General features: G+C 40.9%; 1 protein-coding gene across 4 annotated transcripts in view; it reads right to left on the bottom strand.

Annotated features, from left to right (window-relative positions):
* Window positions 1-13,267, bottom strand: part of stk11 (serine/threonine kinase 11) — a 136,061-nt gene extending 122,794 nt beyond the window's left edge. For 2 of the 4 annotated variants that reach the window (XM_073068255.1, XM_073068256.1), the window contains exon 1: window positions 12,809-13,265. In XM_073068255.1, the coding sequence (XP_072924356.1) occupies window positions 12,809-13,170 (362 nt within the window). In that variant the 5' untranslated portion in view covers window positions 13,171-13,265. Of the gene's footprint in view, window positions 1-12,808 lie in introns of all 4 variants that reach the window. The other 2 variants (XM_073068258.1, XM_073068257.1) reach the window with 2 other exon arrangements.
* Between the last annotated feature and the right edge of the window lie 3,270 nt (window positions 13,268-16,537).

Here is a 16,537-nt window from a genome sequence, read left to right as displayed (position 1 = left end):
AATAATCAGAAGATGGGTGACTCACATTTTGGAAAGTGTCTTCTGAAACCAATAATCATCATACCCCATTTCCCTCTCTCCATTTTCAGAACCTTGCCCTCATTCTGTTCATTTTGGCTTGCATTGCTTTAAACTTGTCTGATGGTTACGCAAGGACAAACTTTTTGTCAGCTAATGTTTTCTGCAAAGAAGCTTCAATTTATGAACAATAGCTACCATCATTTATTCAACCCAACTCTACAATAATTCATCATATATTAAATCATATGATACTTCCCTCAATCTAAGTTGCCAGGAAATTTCTGCATTTGCAAAATATTAATCCACTTAAACTGATTGTGTGTATTTCATCACTACTTGCTGCAAATACCTTGTATGAAAATAGTTCAGTAGTGTCTACATGGTTAATGGGAATGGCAAATAAACTTTGTCCAGTGGGAAAAAGGGAAAGAAGCAAAATCATTGTGGAACAGTGACCTTTTCAATTCAAAGTTGGAACTGCAAAATTTCATAGCTTCAATAACTCAGCTTTGATCCTCACACAAAAATGTTCAAGTTCAATTTATTTTTATTCAACCCTACTCATGTATACTGCCAAATGAAACATCGTTTCTCCAGGCCAAGGTGCACAATATAATGCATATAACTCACACACACACAAACACAAAGTAATATTACCACAAATAAATTAATAAATTTATGACACAAATTAAAAAGTAAACAGTATAACACTACTGGTGTTTCATACGCGATGAGACCTGGGTAATGGCAGGGTGTTCAGTAATCTGACAGCCTGAGGAAGAAACTGATTCCCATCCTAACAGTTATTGTCCTAATCCTACAGTACCTCCTACCTGATAATAGGGGCCCAAAAAGATGGCTGAACAGTGGGAAGGCTCTTTGACAATGCTAACGGCCCTATGTACACAGCACTCCAGATAAATAGCTTTGACGGGTGGATCAGAGACCTTGATGATCGAGTCAGCAGTCCTTGCAATCCTTTGTAGGGACTTGCAGTCAGATGCCTTGCAATTCCTGTATCAGGCATTAATGCAGTCCGTCAGGACATCAGGGCATACTTGATGGTGCTCTGTAAAAACTAGTTAGAATGGCGGGGTGCATCTCACTCACCTCAATCTCCTCAAGAAGTGGAGATGTTGCTGCACTTTCCTGCCCAAAGGTACCTGGTGAGAACTCAACAAGTCAGACAGCATCTACAGAGGTGGATGCTGCCTAATCTTCTGAGTCCCTCAGAAAATAAAGATTCTGACGGTGAATGCATGCTGAAAAGAGAATGCAAGGGGAAGAAGAGAAGAAAACACTACAGGATGGAATTTACAGTTTATAGATAGATAGATAGATAGATACTTTATTCATCCCCATGGGGAAATTCAACTTTTTTCCAATGTCCCATACACTTGTTGTAGCAAAACTAATTACATACAATACTTAACTCAGTAAAAAATGATATGCATCTAAATCACTATCTCAAAAAGCATTAATAATAGCTTTTAAAAAGTTCTTAAGTCCTGGCGGTAGAATTGTAAAGCCTAATGGCATTGGGGAGTATTGACCTCTTCATCCTGTCTGAGGAGCATTGCATCGATAGTAACCTGTCGCTGAAACTGCTTCTCTGTCTCTGGATGGTGCTATGTAGAGGATGTTCAGAGTTTTCCATAATTGACCGTAGCCTACTCAGCGCCCTTCGCTCAGCTACCGATGTTAAACTCTCCAGTACTTTGCCCACGACAGAGCCCGCCTTCCTTACCAGCTTATTAAGACGTGAGGCGTCCCTCTTCTTAATGCTTCCTCCCCAACACGCCACCACAAAGAAGAGGGCGCTCTCCACAACTGACCTATAGAACATCTTCAGCATCTCACTACAGACATTAAAACATAAACTTTGAAATCAATGCATACAGACTGGAAGCAAATAAAGTCCAGGAGTGAAGTGTGAAAAACAAAAACAATAAGCTCTGAACAGAAACCAATTAAGGGTGAAACTCAGGATTTGTGGTTAGAAAGCAGATGTACACAGATTTTATCAGCTGTAGTGTTGATGTAGTGCTGGGTAGATGAAAATAACAATTTTGGTTGGAAATTGATTTCAAAGAAAGAGGCCATTTAACCCCTCAAACCTACTCCAGGATTCAGTGAAATCATGACTGATCTACAATCTAACTGCTCATAGAACTGTGATGTAACAAATCACATTTAATGTAGGTGCTTAGTCAGGGAGCAGATTGGAATCAGAGGCCAAGGTCAAGGAGTTTCTAGAGAATTCAGAGTTGTTTTTGTAAAGCCTGCCACTAGAATTGAACGGTATAGTGGCTGAAGTATCAAATGATAAAGACAAACAATTGTTAAATACACATGAAGAGAGAATCATATATGCAAATAATAATAGGCAAGAGTCATGGCCAGAGTTATGGAACACACACTCAGTTTCTGTCCACAGATAAATTTAAAATTGTTTTGAAATGTACCTATATTGATACTAGATTAACTTTCACTTGACTGAATTCAAAAGAATTTTGAAAAAACTTGGAATGATCATATAAACAGAATAGCACAAGTCCAGCAAAAAAAAACAAATGACTCAATTAATCCATCTTGATAAATTATATTGTTATAGAACTAATGAATTAGATGGTTCCATTACACACAACAGCTGAATTAAGAAACAAGAACATTTATATATAGTCTTAGAAATGTGAAACAAAAAGTTGTTCATGCCGTTCAAGAACACTGTACAATACACTCCAAAGAGGGTCAGAGAAAATCAGCTTTATATTAACTTTAATACTGTTACACAGCTGTCAGAGAAGATTAACAAGTCTATTTTAAAAGCTTTCAGCAGCAGCCATTACAATGTTTCATGAAGTTAAATTTTCATTCATTGAAGGTGGCTGAAATGATCATATAGAATCTGTAATTATGTATCAAGTCATAGTAGAAGCGAATCAGTATTGTTTTAAAACAGATCTATCTGGTTTGCCTGGTTTGGTTTACTTAAATTTATTATTAAGTGGCAGAATGACTGGTCAATATGTTAATAATTATTATAACAAATGGTGAAACAGAAGAATCGCTCCAGAAGATAAATTTCTTTTGACCGAAAGTCTGCAAAGAGTCCAAAATTATTTCAACAACAAGAGAATTACTTCTGAAGATGTCTAAATGAATTTTCTTCAAAAAATATGCTCAACAAGTACAAAACAAAGACACCATTTCTATAAAGCCATCATGCAATTAGTATATCTATCTTGACAAAAAATGAAGATGTACATTTATGCAACAATAGCTTGAACATTTCAAAGCACTCCAAGTTATGTATTTAAGTACTCTTGCAAAACAGAAAACGTTCACACAAGGTACAGTCAGCAGTGCAATTATGGCCACATATGATATTTTAGAGACATTGATGGAGGGGTAACCATTAGACAGAATGTGAAAACATGGATTCTACTACATCTTCCCAAGAGAGCAAGGTCTTATTTTCACAGTGTGAGTTCCACTGGAGTTCAGTACCTCTTCATTCAGAGCATCATCTGGGCATGAGCCAACATGAACCAATGCTACATCAAGCTCCTCCACCCATGTGGAGCTCGCCGACTTCATCAACTTTGCCCCCAACTTCCACCCTGCCCTCAAATTTACCTGATCCATTTCCAACATCTCCCTCCCCTTCCTCGATCTCTCTGTCTCTGAAGACAGCTTATCTACTGATGTTCATTACAAACCCACTGACTCTCACTACTACCTGGACTATACTTCTTCCCACTCTTACTTGTGAAAATGCCATCCCCTTCTCTCAATTCCTCCATCACCACCACATCCACTCTCAGGATTAGGCTTAACATTCCATAACAAAGGAGATGTCCTCCTTCTTCAAAGAAAGGGCTGCCCTTCCTTCAGCATCAATGCCGTCCTCAACCTCATCTCTTCCATTTTGTACACATCTGCCCTCAGCCCATCCTCCCACCACCCTACCACTGATAGGGTTCCTCTTATCATCACCTACCACACACTAGCCTCCACGTCCAACATATAATTCTCCGGAACTTCCACTATCTCCAAATGGATCCCACCACCAAGCACATCTTTCCCTCACCACCCCCCACCAAAATTTCTGCTTTTCGCAGGGATTGCTCCCAACACAACTCCCTTGTCCATTCGTTCCCCCCCCTACTGATCTTCCTCCTGACACTCATCCATGCAAGCAGAACAAATGCTACATCTGCCCCTACATCTCATCCCTCACTATTATTCAGGGTCCTAAACAGTCCTTCCAGGTGAAGTGACAATTCACCAGTAAGTCTGTTGGGGTCATCTACTATATCCGGCGTTCCTGATGTGTCCTCCTGTACATCGATGCAGCCACACAGCTTGGAGGAGCAACACCTTATATTCCATCTGGGTAGCCTCCAACCTGGATAATTCATACTTCCGGCAATGCCCCCACCCACCTTCAGTATTCCCCAATCCCTTTCCCCCCCTCACCTCATCTCCTTGCCTGCCCACCACCTTCCTATGGTGCTCCTCCCCTTTGTCTTTCTTCCATACCCTTCCGTCCTCTCCTATCAGACTCTCCCATCTCCAGCCTGCATCTCTTTCACCAATCAACTTCCCAGGTCTTTACTTCACCCCTCTCTACAACCTCCTCCACAGTTTCACATATCACCTTGTGTTTCTTCCTCCCCTCTTCCCACCTTCTAACTCTGACCCTTCATCTTTTTTCTCCAGTCCTGATGAATGATCTCGGCCTGAAACATCAACTGTACTCTTTTCCATAGATGCTGCCTAGTCTGCGGAGTACCTCCAGCACTTTGTTTGTGTTGCTTGGATTTCCAGAATCTGCAGATTTTCTCTTGTTTATTAATCAAGACATGCATCGTGAAGACAAGCTTCAAATGTCAACAAGAGAGATATGATCATCAGAAGGGAACTAAAGATAAACCATCTAAACATATTCATTTGCAGCAAGTACCAAGTGGATCAATGGTTTATAGTGATCTTAAAGAGCAAATAGAGTTTGGATGTCCTACAGATTTGAACATCTTGGGCAATACACTTGTACAGGAGAGGATAAGGGAAATGCAGGGATTATTATTTGCTTTTCTTTACACCAATTAGCTATGATCTGGATATCACTGCCAGCAAGGTTAAGGGAACCAATCAGTGGTTATTGGACAGGCACTCAAGAGACAACTTTCAGGGCTAAACCGAAAGAGTGCAGGAATGAGACTAACCAGATTGTTGTACTAGGAACTGGCATAGACTCAGCTGGCTGAATGGGTTTTTACACCGCCATAACAATTCTTTGACCAATATTTCAGAAATGCATCTCAGGAAAAGTGCCATTAATGGACCTTTCCTTCCATTTATCATTTACTCCTTCATCTCGTCTGTTGCAAAACCTGTTCGATTTAATACTCAGAGATCAAACTAAATTCTAATGCACTTCAAGATGCAATTAAACAAAAATGAAAATGCATTTTTAATCATTAAAGTTGTATTGAATCTAAACAATTACATATTTACACAAAGTAGATGTACCAAAAAATGCAAATTAACCCAATTTATTCTCACTCAAGTCTCTCAAGCAATATTTTATTTTCCTGCATAATCACCTTCAGAATACTACATCTGTCTTTAGACGTTACTTCCCTCGATTACACTATATTGACATGATAAACAGATTTGACAACAGAATCAAAGACTGTTTAAAACTTTGGAGATCATTTGGTCCATATTTCCATCAGCTCCACACAAGAGCATTGTAGCTATTCTCAAATCTTCCACAGTCCTGCATATTCTTTCCTTTCAGATACTTGGGCAGGTATACATGTATTGATACATGTATCAATTGAATTTGCCTCTACCACTACCACAGACTGTGATTCTAGACCTTTGCCACACTCTGTAAATAAAAAGTAATTCTTTGTATAATGTGGGTTATTTTGTAAAACAACCCTCAATCTTTATCACCTAGTGCTATCAAGAAAAGCTCCTCCCCCCCATCCCACTTGTATTTTCAAATGCCTTTTGGAAATCCACATATACAACAACCTTTTTTCCATCATCCAGCCCCTATGCAATTTCATTCCACCTTAAACAAATCTAAATTAACTTTCCCCTAATTCATCCATGTTTGTCCAACTGACTGATAATTTTATTCCTGATCACGATTTCCAAAACTTCCCCACCATACAGATCATCAGCATTGCTCTGCTTCCTTAACCTCACCAAGCTGTACAATTCTGCAAGTACAACATCATGTTCAGAATGAGTCAGAACTTCCTTCACTTTGGCTGAGAAATTCTTCTGCATTAAAAAGACTGTTAAAGCAGCACTGCAAGAGGAACCAATGCCAACTTTCTGTGAGAAAAATGTATATATTTTAATGTACAATCACTATTAGAAACTGTACAGCAAAGCTACAGATTTCTTCTAAATGCCAAGAACCAACTTTGTTTTGTGAGTTCTTACCATGGTGGAGTTCTAATAAGAATGGTTTCCATTTCAAGTGATTGAGACTAGCAATATGCACCTCCAATGGCTTGTGAGGCATTGTACCATCAGAAGCAGTCATCTGCAACGAGGATTACTGGAAGGAAATGATTAGTAAGTAGACGACAATGGAATTATTCTGGAATCCTCAAGGTGTGGTTTTAATATCAGATTCTTTAACAGTGGTTGAAGTAAAGTTGGACCCTTTTACTACTGTTGAAGCCTGGACTTCAGCCTCAGAAAAGCCTGATAATGCATTAGACTCCATGCATTCGTAAAGTTCTATCGGATTTTATAACAGCATCATTACACCCTTTGTTTAGAGAACTACACTAAAAAGTATTTATCATGCAATAATACAAGAAAGTGTACAGATGCTGGAACTCCAAAGCAACTCACATATAAAATACTGGAGGAACTCAGCAAGTCAGTCAGCATCTATAGAAATGAATAGATAGTCAGTGTTTCAAGCTTTCAGGACTGAGAAGGAAGGGGAAAGATGCCAAAATAAAAAGATGGGGGAGTGGGGGGAAGAAAGATGCTAGCTGAAAGATGACAGGTGAAGCCAGGTGGGTGAGAAAGGTTAATTGGCAAGAGATGAAGGAATTGGATAGGAGAGAAGAGTGGACCATAGGAGAAAGGTAAGGAGGAGAAGACCCAGGGGAGACTAAAAGGCAGGCAAGAAGAGGTAAGAGTGAGAATAGAGAAAGTGGAGGGGGGAGGCAGGAAATTTGTTTACTGGAAGGAGAAATCGATATTTATACCATCAGGTTTGAGACTACCCAGATGGAATACAAGGTGTTGCTCCTCAACCCTGAGGGTGGTCACATCTTGGCACAAGAGAAGGCCGTGGTCCGACGTCGGATGTTGTTGGAACCTTGATCAATTGGCTTTCATATAAAAGTCTGCCATGCAGTAGATAAGACACTGTGCTACCAAAAAAAATTATCATGCTCTTCCATTGAGCGCGCAACATAGAAACTGTCCAGGCCTCTCCTTTGGATGAACTGAAAGGTGCACAATTTTCATAAACACACGGGATTCTGCAAATGCTAGAAATCCAGAGAAACACACTATATGCTGGAGGAGCTGAGCAGGTCAGGCTGTATCTATGGAAAGGAATAAAGATTTGACGTTTCAAACCGAGACCCTTCATCAGAACTGAGAGAAAGGAATAAAGAGTAGACATTTCGGGCTGGACATATCCCTATATCAGGACTCATGTGGTCCTGATGAAGGGACTTGTCCCAAAACATTGAATTTTTATTCCTTTCTATAGATGCTGCCTGACCTGCTGAGATCCTCCAGCATTTTATGTTTGTTTCTCTAGATTTCCAGAGAAATAGTGCACTGCACAATTTTCATGCCAGGTTCACTCCAGGCATCAACTTTCAACCAAACATTTTCAAAAGTTGCAAAACAGGCTAGTGAAGTACACATTTACAAGGGAATTACAATGAGCAGAAGTTTGGAAATGAATATATCATACCAATAATATTCTGGCAATTCTGATCATACCACTTTGAAGTTCAACCATCCATTGGTAAATTGAAAGAACCTTAAAGACACTGTGAATTAGCAGTTCATCAGGCACATTAGTGCACATTTTTAATGTCAGCAGTTTTTGAATACAATAAAACCACTCTAGAAAAAGTTTAAATGTTCTGCCGAAAATGATACCACTGCATGACAGTATTAAACAAGGGTAACAGTGCGCCAGATCCCGTACACCTTGTTTCCCCCTAACCAGCATATTTGATCTCAGGCACCAGGTCCAAACTTAACTTCACTCCCCAACTCATCCATCACCCCAACCTTTTGCATCAGTACACAAATATTTAAGTATACAGAAGTACAGTTAAACACACCTGGGATTGGATACAGGGACCGATCAAAATTTATCTCAGAACACTTACACCAAAAAAGGAAGCTAGCTTTGAGAATTGTATATAGAGAGCTGTGAATGTGAAAACTTGTCACAAATCTATTGATTTTAGTGTCACTCGACAGAAGGGGAAGAAAAGGTAGAATATGAAACATTGCAAGTTAAAAGGCTAAACAACAAACTCTGCAACAGGAGATACATAGGAAAGCTCAGAAAATGGAAGATGAACAGGACTTCACGGTCACACACCTGGCAGAGCCACTGCCTCACACCTTTACTGAGAAAGGTTCAATATTGACCTTTAATTATTCCACATTTTGTCTTTGCACCCTCTCTCTGCAACTACTTGGGTTTCCTTCAAGTGACCCCTTTTCTTCCTGCATCCCAGGTCGGTTGGTGAAATTGGCAATGAAAACTATGTCTTGCGTGCAAGTTCATGATACAGGACTGTGCAAAAGTCTTAAGCACAAATATATAGCTAGGGTGCCGAAGATTTTTAGACAGTACCGTACTTGTCAATGTAGAGCAGAGAGCAAATTTGTAAATCTGGCGGGAGGAAAGGATGTTGGGAATGGTGAGGGTGGAGCACCATGGGAGGGATGTGGGACAGGTGGCAGAGAAGGAGTGCCAGGGGTGGGGGGGTGGGGGGTGGGCGCAGACACATCCAGCTCTGAGACACCAGGCAAGGTCATTTGATTCTGTTGGTTTATTGATCAGTAAAGAATGTCTCTCTGGTGCTTTCCACTCCTTCCCACTCTCAGTCCACAATAAAGACCCATATCAGAATCAAGTTTATCGTTCCTCACATGTCATGATATTTTTTGTGGCATCAGTACTGTGCAATACATAAAATTACTATAGGACTGTGCAAAAGTCTGAGGCACCCTTGTTATATGTACAGTACATGCCCAAGACTTTTGCACGGTACCACAGACTCTGAGGAAGTTGATAAGAAAGTGCGTGGCCAGTTTTGAATGTGCTCTTGATGGTTAGTACAGATTTGGTGGGCTAGAAGGCCCGTATACTGTATATGTAACATGAGGATTCAATAAAAACTTGGATTTAGCTGCTTCACACAAATAGTGAATGGACAGAACAGCGGGTAGAGAGCACAGAGATTTTTTTCAAACAAAGGAAGCTCTTCACAAAAAGAGATGAGAACTTATTTAAAATAAAAGTCATTGGCCATTCTGATCTGAAGGAATGCAGAGATCCCAATATATTACATACCTACAGGAGGTTACAAATATCAGGAGAGTTGAGGTCACAATCACAAGCTTAAAGAAGCTTACTTCCAGTAAGATGGTGGTGCATTCAGATATAGCGGCCTCACAAGGGTCAACCAAAGGTGCTTTTTTTCTTTGTTAAATTTGTGTCTTTTATGATTGCAAGACTGTGCAGGGCTCCTAGAGCTTCAGGTGCTGCAGATCTACCCCATCAGTGAGCTGCTCATTGATCAGAGGAGCCGGCTAAGGTGCCCAGGGTGTTGTCAGTGGAGCCAGCCAGTGTGTCAGAACTGGAGCCAGATTGGGTTCAGAAAGCTGGCCTAGGTGCTGACTGTTTTGCTGCCTGCTACACAAAGGCATCAGAGTTGGTACGCAAAGGTGGTACACAGTGTAACCGTGAGTAATTGTCTTGGCCTTTTGCCTCGTGATTATAAGACCCTGTCAGATATTGACAACACAAGATGCTGCAGACCTGTTTCCTTGTTTGGTGGTACGACAGGCAATGTGGAAGTTGCATGGCCTCGGCTGCAGCAAGGACTAGGCCTCAAGCCTCAGGCTTACCTGCTGCTGCAGTCCAGGAGAGAGACACCAGAGGCAGTGTAGCATGGTGTCAGTACTTGATTAGGGGATGGCCTCTCCCTGTTTGGTGTTACTCTCCAGTGTTCAATCGGTTGAATTGATAGGCTGGATTATAACGGCTACTCACCACCAGTAATCTGTACAATCAATATGTGGGACACATTGCTCAGGGTCTTGAACTATATACCGTATATGTTTTTTTATGCTCCCCATTTTGAATGTGCAGTGTATATTCTGCACCTTGGTCCAGAGGAACGCTGTTTCCTTCAACTGTATTTATGTATGGTTGAATGATAATTAAATTTGAATTTGATTTGATTTGAAATATGATAAGTTAACAAGACATGGTGACATTCATGGCAATATGAAAGCTCCGATTCAATTGAAGTTTGCAGAGGGTGGTAAGCAAAAGGCTCCTCAAATATTGACATCTAGTAGAATACCCACATCTGGTGGTTGAGGATTTCAGCAACTCGTGGTATGAGGCAAAGGAAGATTAAGTGTATTTGAACTAGTTTAAATGTTTTATCTGTTATGCTATTGAAATCCCAAGTACATTTTTAATAACCAAACCACAGCATTAAATGCCATTTTAGCAAGAAACACAAAATTAAAGCTCCAAAAGTGACAAGTAGCTCTAAAAATGTACACCTACACTTTTCACTTCAATTTCTTACTACAGAGCAGAGACTATAACATGCTTATAAAGCAAATAACGAATAATTGTAAGTTTTAGCTTGCCAAGCATCTATAAATTGAAAAAATCTATGCCAAAACATTTCAGATAGCCACTTTAGGAAGAGGAAATAATTTAAATTAACTATTACTTGACAAAAAAGGATACTTTGTTATAAAATGTTAAATAACATGAAATGTGGAATGCATGTTGAATAGTCAACAACTTAAGTAAAATAAATTTAATGCATTCATAACACCAAGAATTAAATAACACTAAAAGACTTTTCTCCTGTCACTATCCACAAATCATCTATACTTTGCTCTTAGGTTTGAAAGTCAAAGAAATCCTACAGACACAATTCCTCATCAACCTGTCAAAAACCAGTCTGGTACACTCTCAAGATGAGACAGTCATAAGATTATCAATCATATAATAACCTATCAAAGGCTAAGAATTCAGCCAAAATAAGAATGTTAATTATAACACTTAGATTTAGTTCTCATAAACACAAGAGATTCTGCCAGTGTTGGAAATCTTGAAAAACAAACACCAAATGCTGGAGGAACTCAATAAATTAGGCAGCATCTATGGAGGGGGTATAAACAGTTAACATTTCAGGCTGAGACCTTCATCAGAACTGGAAAGGAAGGGGCAGAAGCCAGGGTAAGAAGAGAATGTGGGGTAGAAGTGCAAGCTGGTCAGTGATAGGTGAGACCAGGGAGGGAGTGGTGGATGGAGGAGGGGATAATGCAAGAAGCTGGAGGGGATAGGTGGAAGATATAAAGGGCTAAACAAGGAGGAATCTGGTAGGAGAGGTCAGTGCACCATGGAAGAAAGAGAAGGAGGAGGGGAATCAGAGGGAGTTGATGAGCAGGGATGTGAAGGTGACCATAATGGGAAACAAGAAAAAGAGAGGAGGGATGAGGAGAAATTACCGGAAGTTAGAAAAATCAATGCTCATGCCATCCAGGCAGAATATGAGGGGTCACTCCTCCAACCTGAATTTGGTCTCATCACGGCAGTAGAGAAAGCCTCAGATTGACATATCAGCATAGGAAGTCAAATTAAAGTGGACTCTCATTTATTTTATGTGGGAACTGTCAAATTTGTAAAGTAACTACACTGATCTTTACCAAAAACATAATTTTTCCACAAGAAATGTTTACTCAATACTTTGTATTGCCATTAAGTCTTCAAATAAATAGCAATTTAGTGACAATATTTTAAATAACAAAAAGGTTGTAGGCTGCATGACATGCGACTGAATTTAGCTTTTGTTTTTAAAATCAAAAGGAAGTGGCAGGAAGTAGTAAATACATATTGTTACTACCTATTCACTTTCACTGTCGTTAAGGCAACAACGACTGTACACTACTGAGAAAAATCACCTCTCTCCAACTTTACTGAAAGTAGTTGCTTCAATAGAGATAAGTGAATGGTGAAAAATAGACGTAAGGAACATATCACACAAATTAACTTGGAAAACACAATTGCCCTATCATTTGCTTTTCTCCATTCCCATAAATGTTGTCAACTTACAAAGTCCTGTAGCAGAACGTGATTATATCGGCCTTTCTCACTACTGGTAAACAGGGGGGGGGGGAGGGATACACAAAAACACCAACATACTTGTGCACTTTGCTCCAGTTATGAGAACGTGAACCCCAACAACGAAAATGGATACAGCCACAGTGACCAGTGCTTCACCTCTGCAAGACTCTTATAAGTGAGCAAGGCCAATCTGAGAGTCACAAATGCGTAGAGGAGGTGTAATGTTTGGGAGAGTGTGAGTGGGGGGGGGGGGGGGGAATTAGAACTACGATGGGATCGATTGCAAGGACTTGAGGTTCGGGCTGTCAGTGGACAACACCTTCGTTCCCAGGGCCTCCTCGTGTGCAGAGAATCTGCACTTCCAGCCACACTTACTTTTTGACATTCGCTTCCCCATTCGGGATCCTCCGCAGCTTCTTCTTCTTGAGGATCTTCACGGCCCTCCTGCACAGTGTCTCGGAGTCCAGCATTTCCTTGACTTTGCCGTAAGAACCCTCGCCCAGCAGGTCGCCCATCAGGTACTTGCCGATGATCTTAGCTCTCTTTTTCCTCGGCTGGTAGATCACGTCGGTGGAGTCTATCCTGTGGATGAAAGTGTCCACTCCCATCAGGTCGTTCTCACTGATGTAATCCACCACCTCGTCCATCTCGAGATAATCTCTGAAAGCTGCCAAAATGGGCTCGGAATCCTCGGGCTCCTCTGGCTGCTGTTGTCGTTGTTCCGCTCCATGCAGCATCGCCTCTCCCTCCCTACCGGAGTTCAGTTGTTAGGCAGCCGCCATTTTGTTTACCTGCCCCTGCACAACTCCGGAGTTGCTGTCGTGCGTCACACCTTCAAACCCTCCCTCCGTCTCCCAATTCCTGATGTTCATTGGTCACGCTGCCTTTCGATCACCCTTATCGCCTGGAGACCGGACTTAAGGTCCCGCCTTCGCCCATAAACTATTGCTGCAATTTCACGTCAATTACTCCCGTTACCTCACAACCAGCAGCAATGTTTCGCCCCTCTCCGCGCTGTTGAACGCTATTGGCTACTCGCTAGGGGAACGACAGCGTTCTGCGTCAATTACTAGCGAGCTAGCGAATCGGATTGCTCTCTCTGTTCTGAACGTCCAAGCTTCAGTGGGGTGTTTCACATGGAATGTCCTAGTGGTAGGAGGAGTGTTATTGGTCTGGTCCTGGTCCTGGTCCTGGTCCAGGCGTTTAATATAGTTATAAGGGACCGAAGGGGTTATTTTTAGATGCCTAATACTGTCAGACTTTGAACTGCATGCCCTGTAAGTTTAAACGTTTTGTATGTAACCTTTACTTGTATGGATAATATAGTTGCTTGCTACAAAACATCAAGTAAATGCAAAATGTAAGGAAGAAACTACATCGCAAATTAAGATCATAGTGAGTCTGTTGATTAATGCACCCCGCGGGCAAGACACCAGTCCTAGGTGATCAATGAAAATAAATTTTAAAACTGCTTTGCAGGAAATCTAATATAAAAACAGAAAATGTTGGAAATGCTCGGCAAGACAGGCTGCAGCTGCGGGAAGAGCGTTAATCGTTTGAGATAACCAATGTTTCTTAATCAGAACTGAAGTTTTACAGTGAATGAAACTAGTTTATTCCGGGCATTCAGCCTGAGAACGACCCGAGCTTAGCCCCCGTCCCCCACCCCCTACTGCTGAGTAGACAGAACTTGTTACCTTCCAGCAACCAACAAGCAAAAATCAACAGATGCCAGAAATGTAAAATTTCAAAAATTAGAAAATGCTTTTAAAAAAAGTCAGCAGGTTAGATGGCAAAGAGAGAAATAAATATCCACCCTAAACTGTGTATGCCAAAAGTTAAGGACGAAGCAAATTTTACATTCAAGTTCAAGTTTATTGTCATCTGGCTGTATATATACCACCAAACAAAACAACAATCTTCCAGGCGAAATTTGAGCTTTCACTGGCTTAAGAGGCGATCATTCGGTTTTAAGTATGGGTTCCACAACTAATGCTGCATTGGATTTTTCAAGAAGTCCAGTAAATGGCAGAACCTTTAGGAACACTGATGACTAGGGGAATCTTGGGTTTCATCTACCTTGTTCCCTGAAAGTGGCCAGCGAGGTGGTAGAAGCAGATTTGGTATGGCCTCCAGATGGTGAAGAAAGTGTTGGACATACTTGCCTCCATTGGTGACAGTTGTGAATATACAATCGGGAATAAAAAAAATAAAAACACAAAATGTTGGCAGAACTCAGCAGGCCACCAATCAGGAAGTTGTATTGCAGCTATATAGAACTCTGATAAGGGCACATTTGGAGTATGGTGTGTCAACGCATTTCCAGAAGGGTATGGAGGCTTTGGAGAGAGTGCAGAAAAGTTTCATGAGGCTGTTGCCTGGGTTAAAGTTTAAAGTAAATTTACTATCTAAGTACATAAATGTCACCCATATACAATCTTCAGATTCATTTTCTTGTGAGGATACTCAATAATTCTTTAGAATAATAACCATAACAGAGTCAATGAAAGATTCAGCGTTCAGAAGACAAAAGAAACCTGTGCAAATATGAAAATAAATAAATTATTATAATAATAAATAAGCAATAAATATCGAGAACATGAGATGAAGAGTCCATGAAAGAGAGTCCTTTCATTGTGGGAACATTTCATTGATGGGGTGAGTGAAGTTATCCCGTTTGGTCCAGGAACCTGATGGTTGAGGAGTAGTAACTGTTCCTGAACTTTGTGGTGTGAGTCCTGATGTTCCTATACCTTCTTCCTGATGGCAGCAGCAAGAAGAGAGCATGACCTGGGTGGTGGGGGTCCCTAACGATGGATGCTGCTTTCCTGTGACAGTGTTTCATGTAGATGCACTCAATGATTGAGAGGTCTTTACCCATGATGGACTGGACTGTATCCACTATTTTTTGTAGGATTTTCCTTCTGATCAAGGGCATTGGTGTTTCCATATCAGACTGTGATGCAGTCAGTCAATATACTCTCCATCATATGTCTATAGATGTTTGTCAAAGTTTTAGATGTCATGCTGAATCTCTGCAACCTCATAATGTAGTAGAGCTGTTGCTCTGTTCTCTTCATAATTGCACTGGCATGCTGGTCCCAGGAGATATCCTCCAAAATAATAACACTGAGGAATTTAAAGTTGCTGACCCTCTCCACCTCTGATCCTCTGATGAGGACGGACTCATGGACCGCCTGGTTTCCAACTCCTGAAGTCAATAATCAGCTCCTTGGTCTTGCTGACATAGAATAAGAGGCTATTGTTATGGCACGACTCAGCCAGACTTTCAATCTCCTTCCTATATGCTGATTTGTTGATTAGGAAACACTTGCCAGATAGACGAACTTGGATAGTTCACTTTGGAATGTCAGAGGCTGAAAGGAGACCTGAAAGAAGCAGATAACATTATGAGAGGCATAGGGAGATAATCAGGGTCTTTTCCCCAGGTTAGAAATGTCAAATACTAGGGGGCACAGTTTTAGGATAGAAAGGGAAATATTTAAAGGAGATTTATGTGCCAAGATTTTTTTACACACAGTGCCTGGAACACACTACCAGTGAGGTGGTAGAAGCAGATATGGTATGGGCTCCAGGGCTCTGGCTGTTCTGCTTCAAGATTTAGAATTTAGAAGGATGAGAGGGGTTCTGATTGAAACATATAAGATTATTAAGGGATTGGACATGCTAGAGGCAGGAAACATGTTCCCGATGTTGGGGGAAGTCCAGAACCAGAGGCCACAGTTTAAGAATAAGGGGTAGGCCATCTAGAACGGAGTTCAGGAAAAACTTTTTCACCCAGAGAGTTGTGGATCTATGGAATGCTCTACCTAAGAAGGCAGTGGAGGCCAATTCTCTGGATGCTTTCAAGAAAGAGTTAGATAGAGCTCTTAAGGATAGTGGAGTCAAGGGATATGGGGAGAAGGCAGGAACAGGGTACTGATTGTGGATGATCAGCCATGAATAGCGGTGCTTGCTCGAAGGGCCGAAGGGCCTACTCCTGCATCTATTGTCTATTGTCTATTGAGATAAATAACTCCTTTACTTAATGTGGAATTCTATTTTCTTCTCACTTAAATAGAAAATATTGGCATTGGTGTTTAT

This window comes from Hemitrygon akajei, chromosome 16, assembly GCF_048418815.1.
Source record: "Hemitrygon akajei chromosome 16, sHemAka1.3, whole genome shotgun sequence".
Lineage (NCBI taxonomy): Eukaryota > Metazoa > Chordata > Chondrichthyes > Myliobatiformes > Dasyatidae > Hemitrygon > Hemitrygon akajei.
The sequence above is the reverse complement of the archived record's forward strand: the minus strand, read 5'-3'. Positions and strand labels throughout refer to the sequence as shown.